The sequence below is a fragment of the Lutzomyia longipalpis genome, chromosome 3 (genome assembly GCF_024334085.1).
Source record: "Lutzomyia longipalpis isolate SR_M1_2022 chromosome 3, ASM2433408v1".
Taxonomy (NCBI): domain Eukaryota; kingdom Metazoa; phylum Arthropoda; class Insecta; order Diptera; family Psychodidae; genus Lutzomyia; species Lutzomyia longipalpis.
Genome location: NC_074709.1, coordinates 30,588,017 through 30,608,304, shown reverse-complemented (window position 1 = coordinate 30,608,304; position 20,288 = coordinate 30,588,017). Strand labels below are relative to the sequence as shown.

Here is a 20,288-nt window from a genome sequence, read left to right as displayed (position 1 = left end):
TGACCCTCTTGCAGGAAATGACCCTGTGTGGATGATTACCTGCCCCCGTATGCAGCTACCTGTGCGCATTGTCACGCCAGGTTTTATTTCCTTCTACCTTCATGGAGCCATATAATAATTTGATATTATACCCCCCGGCCCATCACTGAGAGTTTGTTGTTAAATTTTACGGATGTGGTTTGTTATTTTGTCTCCCTCCTTCCAATCTCTTGAGTAGGTTTATAACATGAAGAAGAAATTCAAGCCTCCCTTTGGTGTTGCATTTCAGAGCACCGCGTTTTGAGTGCCTCTATTTTCAGCGCGACATACAACATACCATCATTCCCTTTGATCTACCACGAGATGCCTCATCTTTCCTTTTTTTCGTGTTTTTTAGCTAAAGCTAAAATCTCAAGAGGAGCAATCCTTTAGTTGCTTCTTGGTGTGTGGCCTCAAATATATAATTGTTTCACTGGTAAAGGGAATTTCTTTTGCACTGCAATTCACTCGCAATTACCTTGGATGGGTGGTGATAAAAATAATTCCACAGACTCTTGTGAGTTTTATGATCTAGAAGGGTATAAATCTTCTATTTTTTGTAGACTGAATTAAGTGCACTAAAAAGGGAAAAATTATTAATAATCCAAAGAAATCTTAAAAATATTCTCAATTGATTTTTTTGAATTCTAAAAAATTGACGGTTACTTTAACGGAAGGTTTTTTCCTTGTAAATCAAATGATTTTTCACCCATAAAATTCTTTCGTGTTTAGGTCTCAAAAAGAGTCCAACTGGGAGCAATTTGCAGGTAAATTAGAGACACTTCATGGCTCAATTTCACATTAAAAAAAATAAAAACCTCATCATCCGTCCAGCAAAATGAGCTGCACGTCATTCCAGCCAAAAACTTGAGAGGCAACATTACAGAGCAATTATTAAGTTTAAAAAAAAAGAAAAGAAATATTTTCATGAGACCCACACACACACCACCCATTATCGAGTTCTGCGGTCCGCAACGAGATGATTGTGCGTGATTGGAGTTTGTCTTAAAGGATGTTTGAAATTACGCCAAAGTTCATTTTTAATGCTTCAATGGAGCCACTCACAGAAGGGAACATTGCCGGGAGAAATTAATCATGGGATCATGCGGAATGATCACCGACTCATTGGCAAGAGAGACATTCAAGCGAGTAATTTGCTCTCTATTTATTTTTCTGTCACGACGTCATTTTATTTTATACCGCGCATGGAGGCGCTCTGCAAGAAGCGCCACAGACGTTAATTACAGACGAGACTGGGTTGCTTTGCGCTGGGTGCTGAGGCTAGAAATGACCCCTAAAATGGCCTCAATCCGAGTGGAAGAATCTCCACTGACCTCGTGTGATGCCCCCGCTTCACAGAAAGGGGTGTCCCTTCTCTCGGGGGAGTTAATTGTGGGGGAGGGGTGCGAGTTGGTGAGAATATAATTAAATGTGTGAAGCTCAATTCACAGAAACCACCTGCCAAAAACTCCCTCCACCCACCCAATGCAAAAAGGTTTAGCCCCGTGTGTGAGCTTAGCAGCCCCTTTTTGAATATTCATGAACTTGAAATTTCTCCAGGGGCCTCCACCCCCGCCTAACAATGCGGGGGCTCATTTGGAAATTCATGGAACATTTTAATGACACCCGCGCGCCAAAGAAATGTCTGCCGAATGAAATATATATAGCTGGCTGCCGCCGCCGGTGTGATTTACCGGCGGCACAGCGAGTCCCTTCAAAATGAGATGAGAATATTGTCTGGAAAGGTGGTTGTAATCTGTAATTAAATCTCAATTGTTGTGCCTTCGCATAGACATCTCCATTGGAATCTCTCCGGTCTATCATCTTTCAGAAATTATCGATTAATTCCAAACTCACAAGCAAGGGAGATTTGGTGTGATTTGAATGAGCGCCATCAATCTCTGTCGCAGGAAATTGGCAATGAGTGGCTCACACTGTGGGGGGTGGTGGTTCAATCCATAGTTTCACAAACAATGAAGCTCATGAAGTCAATTGTAATCAACTCTATTTGATAGCTGGATAAATTCATTGAATTTCCTATTAAAAGATTTTCCTCAAAAATAAATAATTTCCACAAATACTTATACCAACTTTTAATCAAAGAAAAATATTGAATCAACAGCATTTCCAATAAAATTCTTCGCTCCGGACTTTGCTTTTTCATTGTGAATTAATCTGAAGTGTTCTTTACTCTATAATTTTATTGATAAATCTTTTTCTTTTCTGGATTAAAAAATCTTGAAATAATTTTTAATTAATCACTCATTAATCATTTTTATCTTCTTCATTTTTTAGGATATTTCCATAGACAAATTCTCTTCCAACGTCCTTTTGGCATCCTTGCTCGTTATTAATGCATATAGAATGGTTTCCATTTGTCATGTTTTCATTATTAATCGTCAATGAGATGTTATTCCTTTCTGTCCAGGATTTAATTAATTCCACACATTTGCACTGAAGAGGATTCCTATCGATAAGAAACTCTTCTAATTTACTAAAAGTCTATAAAAAAAGAAATATTTTGCATGAAAAATTAAACTTTTATTATTTTTTTTTTTTTGTAAAATGTCAATGAAAACTTACTTTGCTGTTAGATTCATGAAGTGGGAGGTAGGATAAGTAGTTTCCACTAAGTTGTAGTGTTCTGAGTAGTGGTGTTGCTTCAAAGAGATTCTCAGGTAATTGGAAGAGAGTATTATTGATGAGACTCACAAATTGAATTTCATTGGTTGCATTGAAAGCTCCTTCATCAATTTCGGAGATTTTATTGTTATCCAATAAGATGTGGGTTAGTTTAGTTAATCGGTCAAAGTCTCCTCCTCCAATAGCTCTAATATCATTGTTGGACAAGTCAATGTTAGTTAATTCAAAGGTCTTCTCACCTTTGAAGATATCAGAGCTTGTTAAATTGTTCGAAGCTAGAGAGAGTCGATTTAAATGTCTCATATTGTTGGCAAAAAAATGTGGATCAATGCTTTGAATTGAACAGAAATCGCAAGAAAATTGTGTTAGATTTCTAAAAATAAATCCATCATCATTTAATTGGCGAATATCATTTGAATTGAGATTTAAATTGCTTATTTGTTCAACTGCTGTGACATTGACATCATTTAAGCTTTTAATTGCATTCCTTTCCAAATCTAACCAATTGAGATGTTTTAATTTCGGGAAGGAGACTTTAGTTAGAGAATTCTCAGAAAGATAGGTAACGTGAAGAATTGGCAGATTGATCAGCATTTCGGGTGAAAGTGTGGTTAAAAGATTATTTTGAAGGAAGAAAACCATCAAAGCAGGAGCAACAAGATCTGATCCTTGAAAGGATTGAATTCGATTGTAACTCATGTCTAAACTATAGAGTGTTTGACTTTCAATTTTAAATGATGAAATCAAATTTACATCAATAACTAAATGATTAACTTTCGGCAAGATTTTGCTGGTAATCTGAATTGTTCTTAAGCCATTGTTGGTGAGGTAGAGCCCCTCAAGGGCCTCAAATTGCTCATTTGCAAAATCAATCTCCAAAATTCGATTATTTCGCATAAAAATATGCTGAATTTTCATTGCTGGGGATGCCCTAAAAACAGACATATTAATGGCTGTTAAACTATTTACTCCAAGGTCAATTTGCTCAATTTTATCCAATCCCTTCAAACATTTATCCGTAATACGACGAAGACGAACATTGCTGAGCCATAGTTTCGTTACAGATGAGAAATTCCTAAATTTTGGCTCGTCACAAATAAAATCCTCAATCACAGAATCATCCAAACCCCGTACATTAACTATTCTCTGTTCAGCTGGTCGTGGGAATTGCAGAAGATCAGCAATAGTGTTGCAAGTTACCCCAAAAGCATCTTCTTCGCACGAACTACAAAACACTTTTGGTACAAAAGTTACAAGAATTAAAAATTTGAGAATATAAGAAAATTTCAAATGAATCTTTAACATTTTCAATGTGATCGTTTCAACTGACTGATTTGCAATGAATTGAAGAATCTTCAATTCAAGCAAATTGAAGCAAATATTGTGAATTGTATATGTGGGAAAGCTAATCATCTATTAGGATTCAAGAAGTTGGTATTCCTTGTTGTGTAAGTTATGCGTTGAAAAATTATTTATTTTCATTTTAAATTAATTCTGAAAATTAATAGAGAAAACACAGAAAATCAGCACAGAATAAAATAAAATGAAGGGGAGATTATCTGGCATTTTTTAAATGTTTTTTTTTTTGCAGAACAATTTACTCTTTTAAATCTACACTCGTGCCTTGGCATAAGATAGTCTAGGATGTACTGCTCTCGCGTATTGAAAATAATGAGTGTGAAGAGTATATCCTAAACTATCTTATGCCAAGGCACGACTATATTAAATAAATGTACCGATGTGGGATACCAAATAAATCCTACACAAATGCATCAAATCCATGTATTTGCGCATAATAATTCAATTAAATCTCTTATCATATTTCACAGTGAGTTATATACTTGAACCTTTTGATGAACTTCTACTGATCAGTCAGAGCTGTATTCTCTCTCTAAAAATAATATAATTAATTTGAAATTAATTTATTATTTTCTTTTGATTTTGTTTAATTTTTTAAAGAATTTTTTTTCAGTAAACCCTAATGGTTAACATACGAATCACAAAAGATTTTTTTTTTTTCAATTTATTACGTCCAAAAATCTTCAAAAATACTCTGAAATACTCTATTGGCATTCCCAAATGACGGAAATTCCTCATTATCTTCAGTATGTAACATATTTATGTATGTTTCATTGTTAAATAGATGCCAAAAGTAGTAGATAAAGTCCTTTCCAACGTCTGTCCTGCATCCTTGATCGTTTACAATGCACGTGGGTTGTATGCCATTCCTCACAAATTCGTTATCAATTACTAATTTTATTTTTTTCATCTTAGCCCAGGATTTAATTAGGTCCATGCATTGGCACTGAAGAGGATTCATATCAATGAAGAGTTTTTCCAATTTTCCAAGAGTCTGTTGAAAGAATAAAAAAAAATTGATAATTTTTTTACTTGAATAATAGTTTACTTTTAAATTGAATATTGAAGAAGCTTGATTGTGTTAAAATAAATGGATTTTGTTCCATGGGATAACTCACGGTGGTATTTGAAATGTCTCCTGTTCCTTCATCCCATCCAGGAATTGGGAAGAAGGGCATATTATTCCCAGTCAATCCAAGCAATATTAATGCATTTTGCCTATCAAAGAGATTTGCTGGTAATTTAAACAGCAAATTATTGACAAGACTTAATACTTTTAGGTCTGTTAAAGTATCAAAAGCTCCTCCTTCGATCCTTGTTATTGCATTATTATCCAAATAGAGTTGTTCCAATTTAGGGACACGTTTAAAGTCTCTTTTACCTATTTTTCTTATTCTATTGAATGAGAAATATACATTCATTAAATCAAAAGTCTTATTGTTAGCTCTGAAAATGTCGGCACTTTGTAAGTAATTGTACTGAAGGGATAATGATTTAAGGGACATAAAAGTATTTGCAATGAAGTATTTATCAATAAAATTAATTTTAGATTTAATACAGTAAAAATGTTTAACTTTTCTAATATTTAAACTTCCTCGCTCCAAACGGAAAATTTTATTTGATTCCAAATTCAAAAAGGATTCAATACGACCAACAGTTAAGTTTAAATTGGTCATTGTTTTAATGCTATTGTACCCTAAATCGACATCTTTAAATTTTCTTGCTTTTGGAAAGGAAACATTTACAAGGAGATTGTGGGAAATTGTAATGAAATTTAATTTGGGCATATTCGCAAACATGTCGGGGGTGATTGAGGTCAGGAAATTCTCTTCAAGGTTGATATTTTCCAAATTGGGAAGCACAAGATCGGTTCCTTGAAAGAATTTTATTCTATTGTTTCTTAAGAAAATCTCCGTCAATGTTTTACTTTCAATTTTAAAGGAGGAAATTTGATTTTTTTCCAAATTTAAATTGAGAATTTTCGGCATATGCCCTGTTTTCAGCTCAAAGGTCTTTAATCTATTTAGGGCAACAGACAAATATGTTAATTCAGGCAATTCTACATCATCAAAGATAATTTTTGAAATGAAATTTCTACCTAAATCAATTGTTTGAACTTTCATTGCTTCGGACGTTCTGAAGCTACCCATATCAATTCTTGTTAAATAATTATCGTCAAGAACAATATTCTCAACCCCATCCAATCCACTGAAACACTCCTCGTTGATTTGAAGGAGATTCAAATTGGTCAATGAAAGATGAATCACTGATGTGAAGTTCTCAAAAAATGCTTCATCACACACAACAACAGTTGGTTCTTCTTCATCCTGCGGATAGATATAAAGTTTTCTAGGATTCGCGGGCTCGGAGTAGTTAATAAGAGCCTCAATAGAACTACACGTGATACCATCATCATCAAATTGTTCACATGAACTGCAAGAAACTTTTGAGACGAAAAAATTGCTCAAAATCAGCAAAAGCTTCAAGAAAATCGTAAAACCGATCATTTTACTATGGAAGGCAGTAGCTAACTAAAACGCATGTAAATGTCGTGAAAAATTCGTGTTTAATCTAATTCAATGATCTTTTGCATAAACTCTCTTATCATTCTCTTAACTACATTCATTTTTTTTTAGCCTTATGTAGATGTAGTAATACAAAACCTCAAGCAAATAACTCAGAAATTTAGATTGATTTATTTCCTAATTTATGAAAGCTTTTTTTTTTATTAAATTTTTGAATAAACTACAAATCAAAAAGACTTTCAAATACTCTCTGTATAATCCAAAAAGCCGGAGATCTTTCATCTTCTTCTTTATACAGCATATTTATGTAAGTTTCATTGTTAAATAGATGCCAGTAGTTGTGAATAAAGTCTTTTCCAATGTCTGTCCTGCATCCTTGATCGTTGATAATACACGCAGGTTGAAGGCCATTCTTCACGTAATCATTATCAATTCCCAATCTAATATTCTTCAATTTAGCCCAGGATTTAATTAGGTCAACACATTGGCACTGAAGAGGATTCATATCGATATGCAATTTACGCAATTTACCAAGAGTCTGTTGGAAGAAAGAAAAATCTTTTAAATACTATGTAAAAGCAAATAATAAGCAAAAACTCACGGAAGTACTGGAAATTTCTCCTGTTTCTTCGTTCCATCCAGGTATAGGGAAATAAACCATGTTATTTCCACTTAACCACAAAATTACTAATTTACTTTGTTGGTCAAAAAGATTTCCCGGCAAGCGAAACAACAAATTATTCGCAAGAATTAAAACTTCGAGAGCTTTTAGAGCTTCAAAAGCACCTTCTTCTATCGTGGCTATTTCATTGTTGTCCAAATAGAGTTGTTGCAATTTGGTGAGTCGCTCAAAGTCCATTTGGCCAATTTTCTTAATTCTATTGCCTGTCATATAAATATTTATCAAGTCTAAATTTCTATTATAAGCTCAAAAGATGTCTAGAGTTGTTACGTAATTAAATTGCAGTGTTAACGTTCTAAGAGATCTGAATGTATTTGCAAAGAAAAATTTATCTATGCTGTAAATTGAACATTTACTGCAATGAAAATGATTGAGTTTATCAATATTTAAATTTGTCTGATCTAATTCGAAAAATTTATTTGATTGAAGAATAAGAAAACCATCCATACGATGATCAACTGCTATATTAACATCACTTATGTTCTTTATTTTATTGTAACCCAAATCTATGTCTCTAATTTTTATAAATTCTGGCAGAGAGACCTTTTCAAGGTGATTATGAGGTATTCTAATATTGATTAATTTGGGCATATTTGCAAACATATCGGGGGTGATTGTGGTCAGGAAATTTCCCTCGAGAGTGATTTCTTCCAAATTGGGAAGCACAAAACTGGAGCCATCAAAGGATTTGATTCTGTTGCCTGATAAATCCAAACTTTTCAGTGTTTCACTTTCAATTTTAAAAGTAGAAATTTGATTTTTTCCCAAATTTAATTCGAGAATTTTATGAAAAATTCTTCGGTTGATTCTGAAGCTCTTCAAGCGATTGTCCGAAACGTCTAAATTTTCAACTTCAGGCATTTCAACATTTGCAAAATATATTGCAGAGATTTTATTGCCCTTTAAGTTTATTGTTTTAACTTTCATTGCTGCGGATGGTCTAAAGCTCCCCATGTATATGTTTGTTAAATAATTGTACCTCAAATCAATCACTTTGAGTCCATTTAACCCCATAAAACACTCTTCAGAGACATGAAGAATTTTAACTCTACGCAATGAAAATTCTTCTGCTGAAGTGAAATTCTCAAAAATTGATTCGTCACAAGAGAAAACATTTAGTTCGTTGTCATTAACACCAAATACACTGATCATTGTTTGATTGGCGGGATTTGGGTAGTTGAGAAGGTCCTCTAATGAACTACAACCAAGTGATTCATCGTAGTTAATTCTACACGAACTACAGGCAACTTTTGCAGTGAGAAAACTCAAAATTAGGAAAAACTCCGAGAAAATCTTTAAATTCAACATTTTGCTGAGACTGCCAATGACGCACTAATCTGATAAAGAATTCACTGCAATTTAAAATAGTACGCATATAGAGAAGAGAGAGTGCAAGAAAATGTCACGAAGGTTGCTTTCCGAGCAAATTGTTTATCAGTGTAGAGAAGAATATGATCAATCAAAAATGTTATTTAAAATTGGAAAACTCATCATTTCAGTCAGGAATGATCCGGCCCAAATATATACATACATAAAAATTCATATTCTTAACTAAAAGAAGCCTCAATTCAAGAATTTAGTAGAGAGAGCATCTTTTTTTTTTAATTTCAAAAATTCTCTAAATATGTATTGAGAATTTGCGGTCATTTGTTTCCACTTTTTGCACGATCTAGCTGTCGATTTGTTTGTTATTATTTCGCATAATTACATTTCATCTTAATTTAACAGAGTGCTGATTAGCCGCCAGAGTCGGATTCCTCTACAATATACCTACATTTTTAAAATTTCTGGAATTTTAAAAGCATTAAAATTAATAAAGTTTAATTGGGATTATTTTTTTTTATAAATTTAAGAATATTTACATTCTATTTAAAGAAAGTAAATTCTATTTTATTTAAAGAATTTAATTTTTCAACCATTTGCCACGTTGTGGTTCTCAATCCCTGACCAGCACACTATATGTGAGGAATCATTCAGCCATATTCTTTATTACTTAATACCTTTCCCATTTACATCCAGCTGAGTGTATGTCTTTCCATTCGAGAGTCTTTTATTCATTTTCAGTTGTATATTTTCTTTCGTTTTTTTTGTTGTACCTTTGCCGTTGATGCGCGTGATTCGTGAATTCTTCTAATTATTGCCTCTCCTTTTCGCTCTCACTCATAACATATTTTTGGCCTTACACACAGCATAATACATAGCATGGTATATGTATAACAAATGATTGTACGCGAAGGCATTGTCGGAGGTATATACGCGTCATGTCTTTTACAATAAATCCATACCGGAGGGAGCGGCGGCACTGAAAAAAATCCCTTTCGGTGCGCTATTTCTTGAATTATTAGACCAACCATTAATATTAACTTCTTCTTCTTCGTCTCTTTTCAGGTATGACGATCAAATCATGATGCTTTTCACTGCTATTTACACGGCCACAGATTGACGTGCTTCTGGATTAAAAATGATCTTTCCAACGGACCATCCCGTGTTCGTGTGTTTGTGCGTTGAGGAGCTCTTCGCCTAGAAGTAAAAGATGGGTGAGCACGCGGGAGGTTTGCAGAAGAAATTCAATTACTCAAACTTTCAGTATTAATATTCTCTCATCTCCATCTCCGCGCATTTATTCGATAATCCCAAAGCACTGTGTGTGCTGCCAGTGGAGGAAGGGGTGAAGTGGGAAGGGCAGGAGGTTAATTAAAAGATAGATATTGGTGGGTTAAACCTCGCCCGCTCTATGGCAAAAAGGAAAGTGCTTGAAAGATTTATTCCTTTGCATCATGCCTTTTATGCTTGCTCTCTCTCTCTCACTGCGCCCCGGCAAAAATCCCTCCAATATGGATTGGATATTGATTCATGAAATATGATCCACTGGCACGGTATTCAATTTGCCTCCGGCACTTGGTCATGACCCCCATTAGGCCGTCGTAGAGCGTCCATTGAATTTCATCTGAAATCACTCGCAGAGATGTTCTGTGGTAAGAAAACTCCCCCTTTGCGTTGGAATAAATCACACGCAGCAAAAATTATTGCCATGAGACAATCTCAAAAGGAGTGTTGGCAATTTTGAGCATGTCTCAAGTACTGAGTAAATAAACTGGTTCAGTTTTAAATGAAACTTAATTTAATTTTCATCTCGCAAATTAAATTAGCAATCACACGAATTTTATGTGTGGCGCCAACTCATAATTTTGCAGTAGTTTCAAAACAGAGAGAGGGAGAAAATGTTTTTTGGGCTTTCAGTTCAATTTTCTTTATTTTGATATTTTTTGACGAACTTTCAGTTGGTAAAAAAATATTTGAAGGATGGTGGATTTGAACCAGAGAATGAATCGTTGTGAAAGAATGCTCTTTGGAATCAACTAATTTCTGGAGACATTCATTGTACTAAAACTGATTCCATTTTTAATTTTATACCAATTTTTGTAATTATTTGCCTCTTCAGAAGTTCGCCTCAATGCAAATCTCAATCGAATAAATTCCATAGAATTCGCAGAGAGATTCCTCCTGATGGCATGAGGGAGATGTAAATCAGTGTGACACTATCAGCTGGAATCTCGTCATCATCACAATTCCCCAAACAGTGGCTGATGATGCGAAATTCCTCCCAGAAGTCAAACACATACACACACTCCTAATCCCCGAGAGACGTTCACTGACCCCACTGGCTTGTTGTTTGTCCATAACACTGAATATTTACATAATATTGGCACAAATTCCCCTCACAGAATAATCCTCCTTCCGCGCTCAATCAGCCAGGGCGTGAGTGTGTCAAAAATTCCCTATAAAAATTCCTTCTTCTCTCTGCCTCTTTTGGCATGTTTAAAAAAATGTTTTATAACATTCTGCAAGGGGCAGGATATGCCATACAATAAAATTTAATAACTCCCCCGCCATTCAGAGAGGCGTCTATTTTTTTTTCTCTCGCATGTACCGTGCCGTTTGATCAATATTAGCAATCACGTGAGTAGCCCCTAAAAAGCTCCTTTCGGTCTTGAAAATTACGGATGGGGTGCTGCTACAATTTTTTTTTATGATTTATTATGCTAGGAGAGATGCGACGACGACATTGTTGTGCAGAAGAAGATGCTCAAAGGCTGAAATACTTCTTGCCTTTTGGTGTCCGTTGCTTGTGGAGTCACGCAAAGATGTCTTGTGCTGTCTCTCATCTTGATTTTCTCAGAAGCTCATTTGCTGGCATTAGAATTCCCTTCTATGTAATTAAATTCTCTTGCCATTTTGCTCTCCCTTCACTCAATTTCATCATCTCGCGCGCTTTTTTTTGTTGTTGCTGTGATGGTTGTCTTGTACTCCACCTGGCCACTTAGAGTGGAATTTTTCACAAGATTGAATTGGTGTATTTGCTGAGGATGCCCATTAGGAGGAGTACAGTGTGAAAGAGCAGAGTATTTGAGAGATTCTGGATACGGAAAGTGCTTTGAAGCATTCAACAAATTAAATTTTCACTTTTATAAAAAATTAACCGATAAAAACTAACCTAAAAAAAACGTTTTTAAAACAAACATGGAGGAAGCGTCCTTTTAGCATTTTGACAGCTATAACAGTTTGACAGCACTCTTCCACCATGACAGATTCTCGTTGAAAAAACAGCTCAAGCAGCGTTTATAATTGTACGTGAATCCAACAGCAAAAGCATGATTATCTCATTATGTAATTACATAGACTACGAAAGAGCTCCATTTGCGCTACATTTCTTCGGCTTATTGCAATTCTCCTATGCTGGCGTCATACATATAAGATTGTCTTGTAAAAATCTCAATACCGTAATGGTGAAAGATTTTCAATTCTCTTTCATAATTACAAATACAACAGTTAGATATTCTTCTTTAATAGAATTTTTTTGTGTCCAATAAATATTCTTTATTTATATAAGAAAAAGAAATGTTCTCAAAGACGCAATTGCGGAGCACTTTCCACTAACATTTTCTTGCTCGCTTTTCGCAATTACCGCTAACTATGCATTATGCATTTCACTCTCACAAGGGCGCCTTTTGCCATAGAGAGCGCGAGAGATGATCATTGAATAATCTGATGGGAAATTCCCATCTTGAAGAATTTTAATCAATAATTGATTGCACCGTGTGGCCCTTTGCACTCTTCCGTTGTGCTAAAAGGTGTCAATGACTGTATAATACACAGCAAATCCCCCGAGGATGATCATAACTAACTGATTTTTGCAGAAAGTCTCAGTAGAAAGTAATATAGAAAAATTCTTAATGGAAATCTAAGAATTTTTTCCACGTTCAGAATAAAATTACATTGCTGATAGAATAGAATTATTTTCAAAGAGAAAATGAATAATTTTCTAATGAAATTTATTTGTAACAGAATAAATATTTGCTAACAGAATAAAATATTTCAGCAAGAGAATAAAATAATTCATTAACAGAATAATGTAATTTAGCAAGAGAATGAAATAATTGAGTAACAGAATAAAAGAATTCAGCAAGAGAATAAAATAATTCAGTAACAGAATAAAATAATTCAGCAACAGAATATTTAATTTATCTCAAAAATAGAATTTTTTACTCCCAAAAGTCTTCCAAAAATTATTTATTATACATTTTCTCCATTTTGCTGCAACATTGATTAGCCGGATCAGCCCTATTTATCTCTCAATGTCAAGACTTAGGTGATTTAATGCCCCCCTTTTGCATTAAGTTGAAGATCAAGCGATGATCACTTTGTAAGATGTTTGTTCTTTGCCAATGCAAAAATTATACCATCAGCGTCCACCACACTATTGTTCCTCGCATAACAACTAAATGCACCTGAAGAGTGTCAGTTACGGGTAGCCAAGGAGAAAATTACTCGCACAACACGTTGTGGAATTGTAGGAATTTTAAGAAGAAACATTTTTGCACCATCCCTGATAAATAATTCACACGGTCTGTGCCGTAAATTCTACACGCGGTTGTACTATCCGCAAGTGTTTATTCTTCTTTTGCAAATGCATGGCTTTTTCGTGAAGCCGTCAAAATTTATTTCTCTCACCAGAAGCCTTCCTGAATTCAACCCAATGAGGTGTTTATGCGAACGAGCTCGCGTATACCCATCTTAATTGATGAGACTCTGTGCGAGAGTCACCAAAAAGAAAATAATTCGAGACGCGCTGAATTTCCATTAATCACGTCTCGTGGAGAGGAAAGTGCTGAGAACTTGATGAATTTCTCATCACTGAAATTCCCCAATAGAGATGCCAACCTGTCCCTCCCGACCCCTTCACTTCTTGTACAATCTTGCTGATAATGTTGAGCTAAAATCATTAATGTGATTGCTGAAAATGATTAATTACTGTGTGAAATTCTACGCGCCCACGTGAACAATGGAGACGCCGGGTGGGAACTATGTACAGTACATAGTTTGGGTCTCTTTTTTTTCATCCGTCCCGCCCGGACTTTCACGTTTATTATTTTAAGGAAAAAGAAATACGAAAATCGCCCGCTAAATTCATTGTGAGGTGCCTTCGTTGGAGCCTTTTGCGCAATTTGAGTGCGAATTGTGCAAAAGGTGGTGCTCACGACGCGTGGATTGTTACTTTCACATCGCGGAGTGATTGAAAATCTCGTATTAAATTGCACGTGAGCGTACCTCTGTGCCATTTCACCAGCCTATAGCACAGCAGCTTACCAACATATCATCGCGTACAGAGAGCCTTTAAATCGATCAGATCTGTGAGAGTTAATCGCTTTTTAATCAACTATCAGATTATTATTTGTAAGATTGGATTGACTACACAGAGCACACTTTTGCTGCAGCAAATCAATCTCATTTGATTTCCATGCGGTGAAAAGCTCTGATTTTCACGCAAAATTAATTAAAGAAAACTTTCTCATTGAGATTATTGGGCGTTTGATATTCAATTATATTGGTTTTGGACTAGAAAGAAATGAGCAATATATAGAATTATCTGTGGTCTATTTTATGAAGAAAATTATTGCTTTATTCCGGATGGCAGTGCAGAAAATAACACCAATGATTTGCATGATTTCTAATGTAAATATTTGCCTTGCAGAAAATTCAATAAGTAAGAAAAATCATTGAAGAATTTATGCAAATTTTCATTTAAAACTTAAAGTAATATTTTAACGGGCTTTTTGTGAATGGGTTTGTAAAGGTTCTAGCAGTTTTTAATTAAATCTTCAGCATGGTTTAGAACTTATACCCTTCTATAAAAATAGTTCAGAATTTTCTCGCAATTTCCACCCTCAAGCATAATTATTGTTACTAACGACCTCATGTCACAATCTCTAATTGATTTTATTCCAAGAAGAATTATTCTAAAAGTTTCTAGCAGTCTTCTGCACTATCTTTAGCATGATTATGCTCACGCAAAGGAAGTAATTATTCTCACACCTCTCCACCCTTTTTGAACTGCGATATCTTATGCTGTGCGCGCCATTCTAGCACCATTGCATCTGCAAGAGATTGAATTCCAAGATGCGCACATACTCATCAATCTGTAATCAATACAATTTCCCATTGAATAACCCTTGATTAGCCTCAATTGCGCTTTCGAAAGAGAAGCGAAAGGGGGGGCAGATTCAATGCAATGGGCGCGCGAAAAAGGCGCTAATCGAATAAAGGCATCGATAAATTCATTCTCACGTGCTCGATCTAATTCCGAGGGTGTTGTTGCATAAGATAAATCGCGATATATTGCCCAATATTCCATCATCTTCGCACCTCTTTGCCAGGTAATTGCTGAATAATTCAGTAGCACGTCGTTTGTGAAAATTGTGACGCATTAAATTAATGGATGATACCATCCAAAATAACTTTCATTTTCTCCATGAAAAAAAAAGAAGTTCCAGTTCGTGGCTTCTTCGTCGGAGAGTTTTTCTTTAACGGTCATTTTTTGGCGCGTATTTAAAAATTCGTTATTCAGGCAAATTATGAATTTTTGATGGGCCCTCGTGAGAGAAATGTTTTTTTTTCTTTAACATTGAGGTAGTTGCGAGAGAAGAAATGCACGCGTCTTGTCTTCAAGGGCGATGGAAGAAGGTACGCCGTGGTGGCGCAGAACGAGAGGGAGATAATTACAATTTGACCATCAGGTAGTACCCAACAACAGGTTTTCATCTCTTGGGGGCTCTTTAATGGCGAACGACGGCACCAAACAGCAACAAACCCATTCATTTATTACAATATCACCGCACTGTAAGACGTCTTCACTGTGTTTGAGCTATACTACAATTCACATTGAGACTCTTCGGCGATGGACTCGATGGGCTTCTTTGGGATAACAACACGCGATCACAAGCCACACGGGGTCACAGCCACAACGATCATCATTGTCGGCAAAACTACGAAGAAATGGGCAATTTTGATGATGTTTTTATACCATGTTCTGCACCCATAAAGCCTTTCTTCATTGGGGCTACTTGAGAGCTCACTGAAGAAAAAAATTATTTTTGCGTTGGCCACTCTCTGAGGAGTTTTTATTGATATTCGCCAAAATCTGAAACTCTCGTTGGCTAAGTTGGAAGACCATTTTAGGCTTCGAGAGATCTTCATTTACCAATGAGACTCTCAATAAAATTGAGACATAACTGAAGACACCTCGTAAGATATTGAATTTCATCTTCAAGAAGAAGGTTTATATTGTGGCGAATTTTCCATATGAGAGCTATACTTCGGTGATGCACCATGTATTTGGCTCTCATAATAAGCCGCATTGCAGCGGCAAGAGGAGTATTGTCTTATTGGGACGCAAATACCTTATTAGGACAAAACTTTTGCCAAATGTGGACGCAATTTTTATCTAAACTTGACTACAGAATAACTGAAATTGCAAGAAAAAATTAATCTAAATCTGCAAGAAAAGTCTTTTAATGCAAAGCATGAAATTTAAGTGAGAAAATAAGAAGGAAAATTATTCTTTGAGATTGATCAACCCCTTGTTTGACACCTTTTACATTTCATTGGCTTCCTTATTCCACCTCCAAATGAGATGAAGAAGAAGCCTCTTCATGCCACAATCTCCCTTCGCGCGGTGTGACTGTCACTGAGCAATAGTGAGTCAATCAATCCCATCATAATCTTTATTATTTGTCATGAAGATATCTTCATTTATACGTCTGCAATTGACTCTTCGTGCTGGTTATCTCTTCTGTGCAACCAACAACAGCTTAGCCGTGGCAATGGGACATTCCACCACGCGGATGCGAAGAAAGGCAAAAATTCCCGGAGAGATGCTCAATCTGATTATCATTTCACGATCGTCGACACTCGCCGGGGAGATTGGTGGCAATAAAGTGGAGTTGTTAATGGCAAAATTGCCAGAATATGTTTCTCAAATCATGGATTCCATCATCTATATGGGGTACAGTTAGCTTTGGGTTTCTTCTTCGTTATGTTTTTTTCTTCGAAACATTGAAAATGGGCCCCTTAACGTCCACAAGCTTCTTCAGACAGAACTTCTTCTTCTCCCGCAGAAATAGATACTTAAAAACGGTCAATTTGCTCTCAATTGGAGTGGGTGAAGTGATCTCCACCTCCTTCTTCTTTAAAAGCTCTCTCGCTCTATTTCAACAACTATTAGTGTGCTCTTTGGGTGCCTAAGACATTCCAGTATCTATATATCGTCCAGAGATTAACCGTAAGGTATCAGCTGCCTCTTCCGGTGATACTCAATTCACAAACCTTTTCTGAGAAATGGAAGATTTTCTTAAGACATTCTCCGCATGACCCCTTTATGAGTTTTTATTGTATTGATAGTCGCACCATCGTCTTCCCTTTGACACCTTTTCTCTCTCTCTCTCTTAATAAATTCATTCACATGCTGTAAAATCACATGAATCCAAGCATGAATCTCTCATTCTTAAACTGAGAGAAGAATTGTGCAAAAAACATCACGATTTTGTACCTAAACCCACTTTTAGGTGTAAATGGGAATTTATCACTGAGAAATGGAAATATTTTCCCTCAATTTCTAAGAAATTCAGAGATAAAATTTAGGCATAATTCTTGAAGTTTATTTTAGCATTATTTTCAATAGAGAAAAGATAATTTCAGTTTAAGTACTGGAAGGTTTAAAACGTATATCAGTCTCAATTAGGTTTATAACCTATTACAATAGGGCGGAATTCTCTACTCAGTCGGGCTTAAAAATTTAAGTCGGTCTTAAGGTTTCAATTCAGTTTTTTTTTAATCTGACTTAAAATTTTTAAAATAAAATAGTTCTCTTATAAGAAAATCTAACATATTTTCCAGGATAACTCAGGAAAATCCAAGGCCGACTTAAAAATTTTAAGACCTTCTTAAAAAATTTAAGTCAGACTTAAGAAAACTGACTAAGAACCTTAAGACCGACTTAAAATTTTAAGCGCGACTGTGAATTCCTCCCTTTATTTTATTTTATTTATTTATTTAAAAAAAAATTAAGTCAGACTTAAAAAAACTGACTTAAAATCTTAAGACCGACTTAAAAGCCGACTTAAAATTTTAAGCCCGACTGAGTAGTGAATTCCACCTTATAATATACCACAAAATGTATAAACTCCTTCAGCAAAGCTACAAAGTTGTTCGTTCATATAATTCCCCGAAAATTCAATCAAAACATTGTGCAAGCAACAGCTGTGGTTCAGCTGTTTGTACTTTCTTCACACTGCTGCACAGAGTTGAGGATGATCTCCTGACATTGCTAAAAAAAAAATGTTAAAGAAGAAAGAAAAGAGCTGAATATCCACAAAAATACTCTTCATTGAGAATTTTTGCGCGTCGATGGGTAAAGTGTGGCCTGTCGAGTGAAAGGCTACTGCATTTGCCTCGATCCATTCTCGCGATCATTCGGTTCTTGTACGATCGATTGTGATCGTTTGCGATCGCCGCGAAATGCTTCAACAGGGGGGGACCAACGATCACTCCGCCATGGCTTATGCGCGAGTCTCCTCAAGGTGCCAGTTGAGCAGGTAACTCTGGTGAGTTCGCATTCGTTTTGTCTCACCTGTTGATTTGCGCCACAAAACCACGGAATTGTGCGGCATTCCTTCGGGGAATTCTTGTGGATTTTTTTTTGTGTCTTTGTGTGTGTTGGATTTCCAGTGTGAGTGGGTGGTTACGATCACCTCTGTGCAAGGATTTTTATTCATGTGAAAATTAAATAAAATTCAGTGCACAACTTTGTGGATTAAACCCAATAACGTATGAATTTCTTCATACAGCAAGAAAAAAGCCCAAAAGATTTTGCAGACAAGACATTTTTAAAAAAAAATCAAATAAACCTTTCGCACGATCAAACCTTTCGCCATCACGCAAAGCTCACAATTTCTTGGAAATTTTTCTTAAAGAAGTTAACAAGCAAGCAAAAAAAGCAGCAGAATATGCAAAGAGCCTCTCGTGGTTGATAAATTCTGCGCAGCAACGAAAATTTGCGTCTGAAGAAGAAAAATCTCAAGTTGAACGACAAAAGTAAACAATACCTCAATGATCCTCAAACTCTTTCACTCAAAATATACTGCACACATTATTTTATTACGCTGCGAAGTTAGTCCATAAAAAGTTCAGGACTTGTTGTGTGTACCTTCTGCTGTATAATATAAAGATCCCAAACCTATTTGAACAACTAAGCAAATGTTTATACATCCAAAAAATTCCTCAACATCTCTCCTCTCCAAAAAGTCATCGCGCCTCCAGCTCTGCATACAAAATACCCCCGTTTTTTTGTTCAACGTACAAACCACCCGAATGGAGAGAAAAAATATTTTCTTTGGTAATAAAATAACAAGAAAAAAGTCCACCACATGACTAGAAAATTTTCCCTTTCGATCAATTTGAAAACCCGCGAGATCTCACCAAACATCCAAATATTTATAACCACTTCAAATTCTTTTTTTTTTGTATTTAAAAACAATCTTCAAGCTTTATAAAAAAAATCTTGGAAGCTTGTCTTGAAAGAATATTTTTTGATTTATTATCTCAAAAATTTATAAAAGGAAACTCACTTCAATTTTGACTCAACTCGAACGCCTTGAAGGAGAATCTTCCGTGTCTCTGGAACGCAAGTTAAAAAAAAAAAACTTCGTAATAAAATCCTCGAGGCGGTGGCAATTAAATTCCTCAAAAAGAATTCTTCAAAAATCTTCCTCCACGCAGAAGGTGGAACTTTGTTCAATCTTCTCTCGAATGAATTTGCTTATCAAATTCATTCCACGAACTAATATACAATTTGCTGATGATGTAGAAAATTACATACAGAGTAGCATTTCGTGGTGTAATTATGGGCATATACCTTGTCTCAATGTTGAGCTTTTATGGAGCTAAATATTGAGCTAAAAAACATCACATATATTTAATAGATTTTATTAGATATTTTAGCATAAAATTCCGCAATACGCGCAGATTCTCATTTACCAAACAACTTTGTGGTGATGGCTCTACTACCACGTTAAGCAAAAGCACTCAATATACTTAATTTCTTGGAGGAATAAATTCGCAGATAAAATGTAAATCGTGGGTCGTAATTTGAAAAGTAACTGAACATGTGTAGTAGATTTTCTTTTAGTATTATATGTGGGATTATCTGGAATATTTGCTGTGATTAATTTTTTTTCCTAATTTACTGATTGGATTGATTTAGTGTTAACCCATTGGAGGCCATTAGACGTCTTCGAGGCATTGGGTATTTGTAGAAGTAGTAAAGAAATAAGATTAATTTTTCAATTTTTTGTGTAGATGGCGCCAAGAGTTCTTTTTCTTTGCAAACAAGGGTCTAAAAAAAGGATTAGAAGTGAAGGAAATAGGAAAATTTGTAAATTGTTAAATCCAAGATTAAAAATGTTAAAATTTACATATTTTATTTAAAGAAATCTTTACGAAAGCTTTGGAACAAACTGTTCAAAAAAATTCCACTCTGAAGTAAATACAGAAAGCTGCAAGAATAAGCTTTATTCATCAGAATTAATTTCAATTTGACTTTAGATTTAATCCAACAGACTGTTGGGCAATTAAAATGTGCATCTTGCACATCTTAATTAATTCAGAATCTGAGAATGGAAATCTCTGCTGTAGAAGCTCGTAAAACCCGAAAAAGGTACCGTGTC

General features: G+C 35.3%; 5 protein-coding genes across 8 annotated transcripts in view; 1 reads left to right on the top strand and 4 right to left on the bottom strand.

The window, feature by feature from the left end:
• The window catches only part of LOC129793850 (protein prickle-like), a 126,176-nt gene that overhangs the window by 62,984 nt on the left and 42,904 nt on the right, over positions 1-20,288 (top strand). The window contains exon 1 of one of the 4 annotated variants that reach the window (XM_055834300.1): positions 14,678-18,292. The exons of 2 other annotated variants lie outside the window; for them this stretch is intronic. The gene's annotated coding sequence lies outside the window, so the exon portion shown is untranslated. Of the gene's footprint in view, positions 1-14,677; positions 18,391-20,288 lie in introns of those variants that run through there. One more of the 4 variants, XM_055834299.1, reaches the window with a different exon arrangement.
• LOC129793855 (slit homolog 2 protein-like) lies at positions 2,097-4,001 on the bottom strand. The gene is made up of 2 exons (XM_055834311.1): positions 2,602-4,001; positions 2,097-2,520 (listed from the first exon to the last, which is right to left on the bottom strand). The coding sequence occupies exons 1-2, from the start codon at positions 3,964-3,966 to the stop codon at positions 2,284-2,286; spliced, it is 1,602 nt and encodes a 533-aa protein (XP_055690286.1). The 5' UTR covers positions 3,967-4,001; the 3' UTR covers positions 2,097-2,283.
• LOC129793854 (chaoptin-like) lies at positions 4,669-6,527 on the bottom strand. The gene is made up of 2 exons (XM_055834310.1): positions 5,139-6,527; positions 4,669-5,014 (listed from the first exon to the last, which is right to left on the bottom strand). The coding sequence occupies exons 1-2, from the start codon at positions 6,525-6,527 to the stop codon at positions 4,688-4,690; spliced, it is 1,716 nt and encodes a 571-aa protein (XP_055690285.1). The 3' UTR covers positions 4,669-4,687.
• On the bottom strand, positions 6,568-7,469 carry LOC129793870 (TLR4 interactor with leucine rich repeats-like). Its single transcript, XM_055834329.1, has 2 exons — positions 7,147-7,469; positions 6,568-7,083 (listed from the first exon to the last, which is right to left on the bottom strand). Exons 1-2 carry the CDS (start codon positions 7,435-7,437, stop codon positions 6,766-6,768), a joined length of 609 nt encoding a protein of 202 aa, XP_055690304.1. The 5' UTR covers positions 7,438-7,469; the 3' UTR covers positions 6,568-6,765.
• On the bottom strand, positions 7,469-8,545 carry LOC129793861 (chaoptin-like). Its single transcript, XM_055834317.1, has one exon. The coding sequence runs from the start codon at positions 8,533-8,535 to the stop codon at positions 7,474-7,476; it is 1,062 nt and encodes a 353-aa protein (XP_055690292.1). The 5' UTR covers positions 8,536-8,545; the 3' UTR covers positions 7,469-7,473.

Coding starts and splice junctions, on each gene's coding strand:
- LOC129793854 (XM_055834310.1), bottom strand. CDS start 6,527: ATGATCGGTTTTACGATTTTCTTGAAGCTTTTGCTGATTTTGAGCAAT. Junction 5,015..5,138: donor GAGACATTTCAAATACCACC/GTGAGTTATCCC, acceptor TTCTTTCAACAG/ACTCTTGGAAAATTGGAAAA.
- LOC129793855 (XM_055834311.1), bottom strand. CDS start 3,966: ATGTTAAAGATTCATTTGAAATTTTCTTATATTCTCAAATTTTTAATT. Junction 2,521..2,601: donor TTCATGAATCTAACAGCAAA/GTAAGTTTTCAT, acceptor CTTTTTTTATAG/ACTTTTAGTAAATTAGAAGA.
- LOC129793870 (XM_055834329.1), bottom strand. CDS start 7,437: ATGACAGGCAATAGAATTAAGAAAATTGGCCAAATGGACTTTGAGCGA. Junction 7,084..7,146: donor GAGAAATTTCCAGTACTTCC/GTGAGTTTTTGC, acceptor TTCTTCCAACAG/ACTCTTGGTAAATTGCGTAA.
- LOC129793861 (XM_055834317.1), bottom strand. CDS start 8,535: ATGTTGAATTTAAAGATTTTCTCGGAGTTTTTCCTAATTTTGAGTTTT.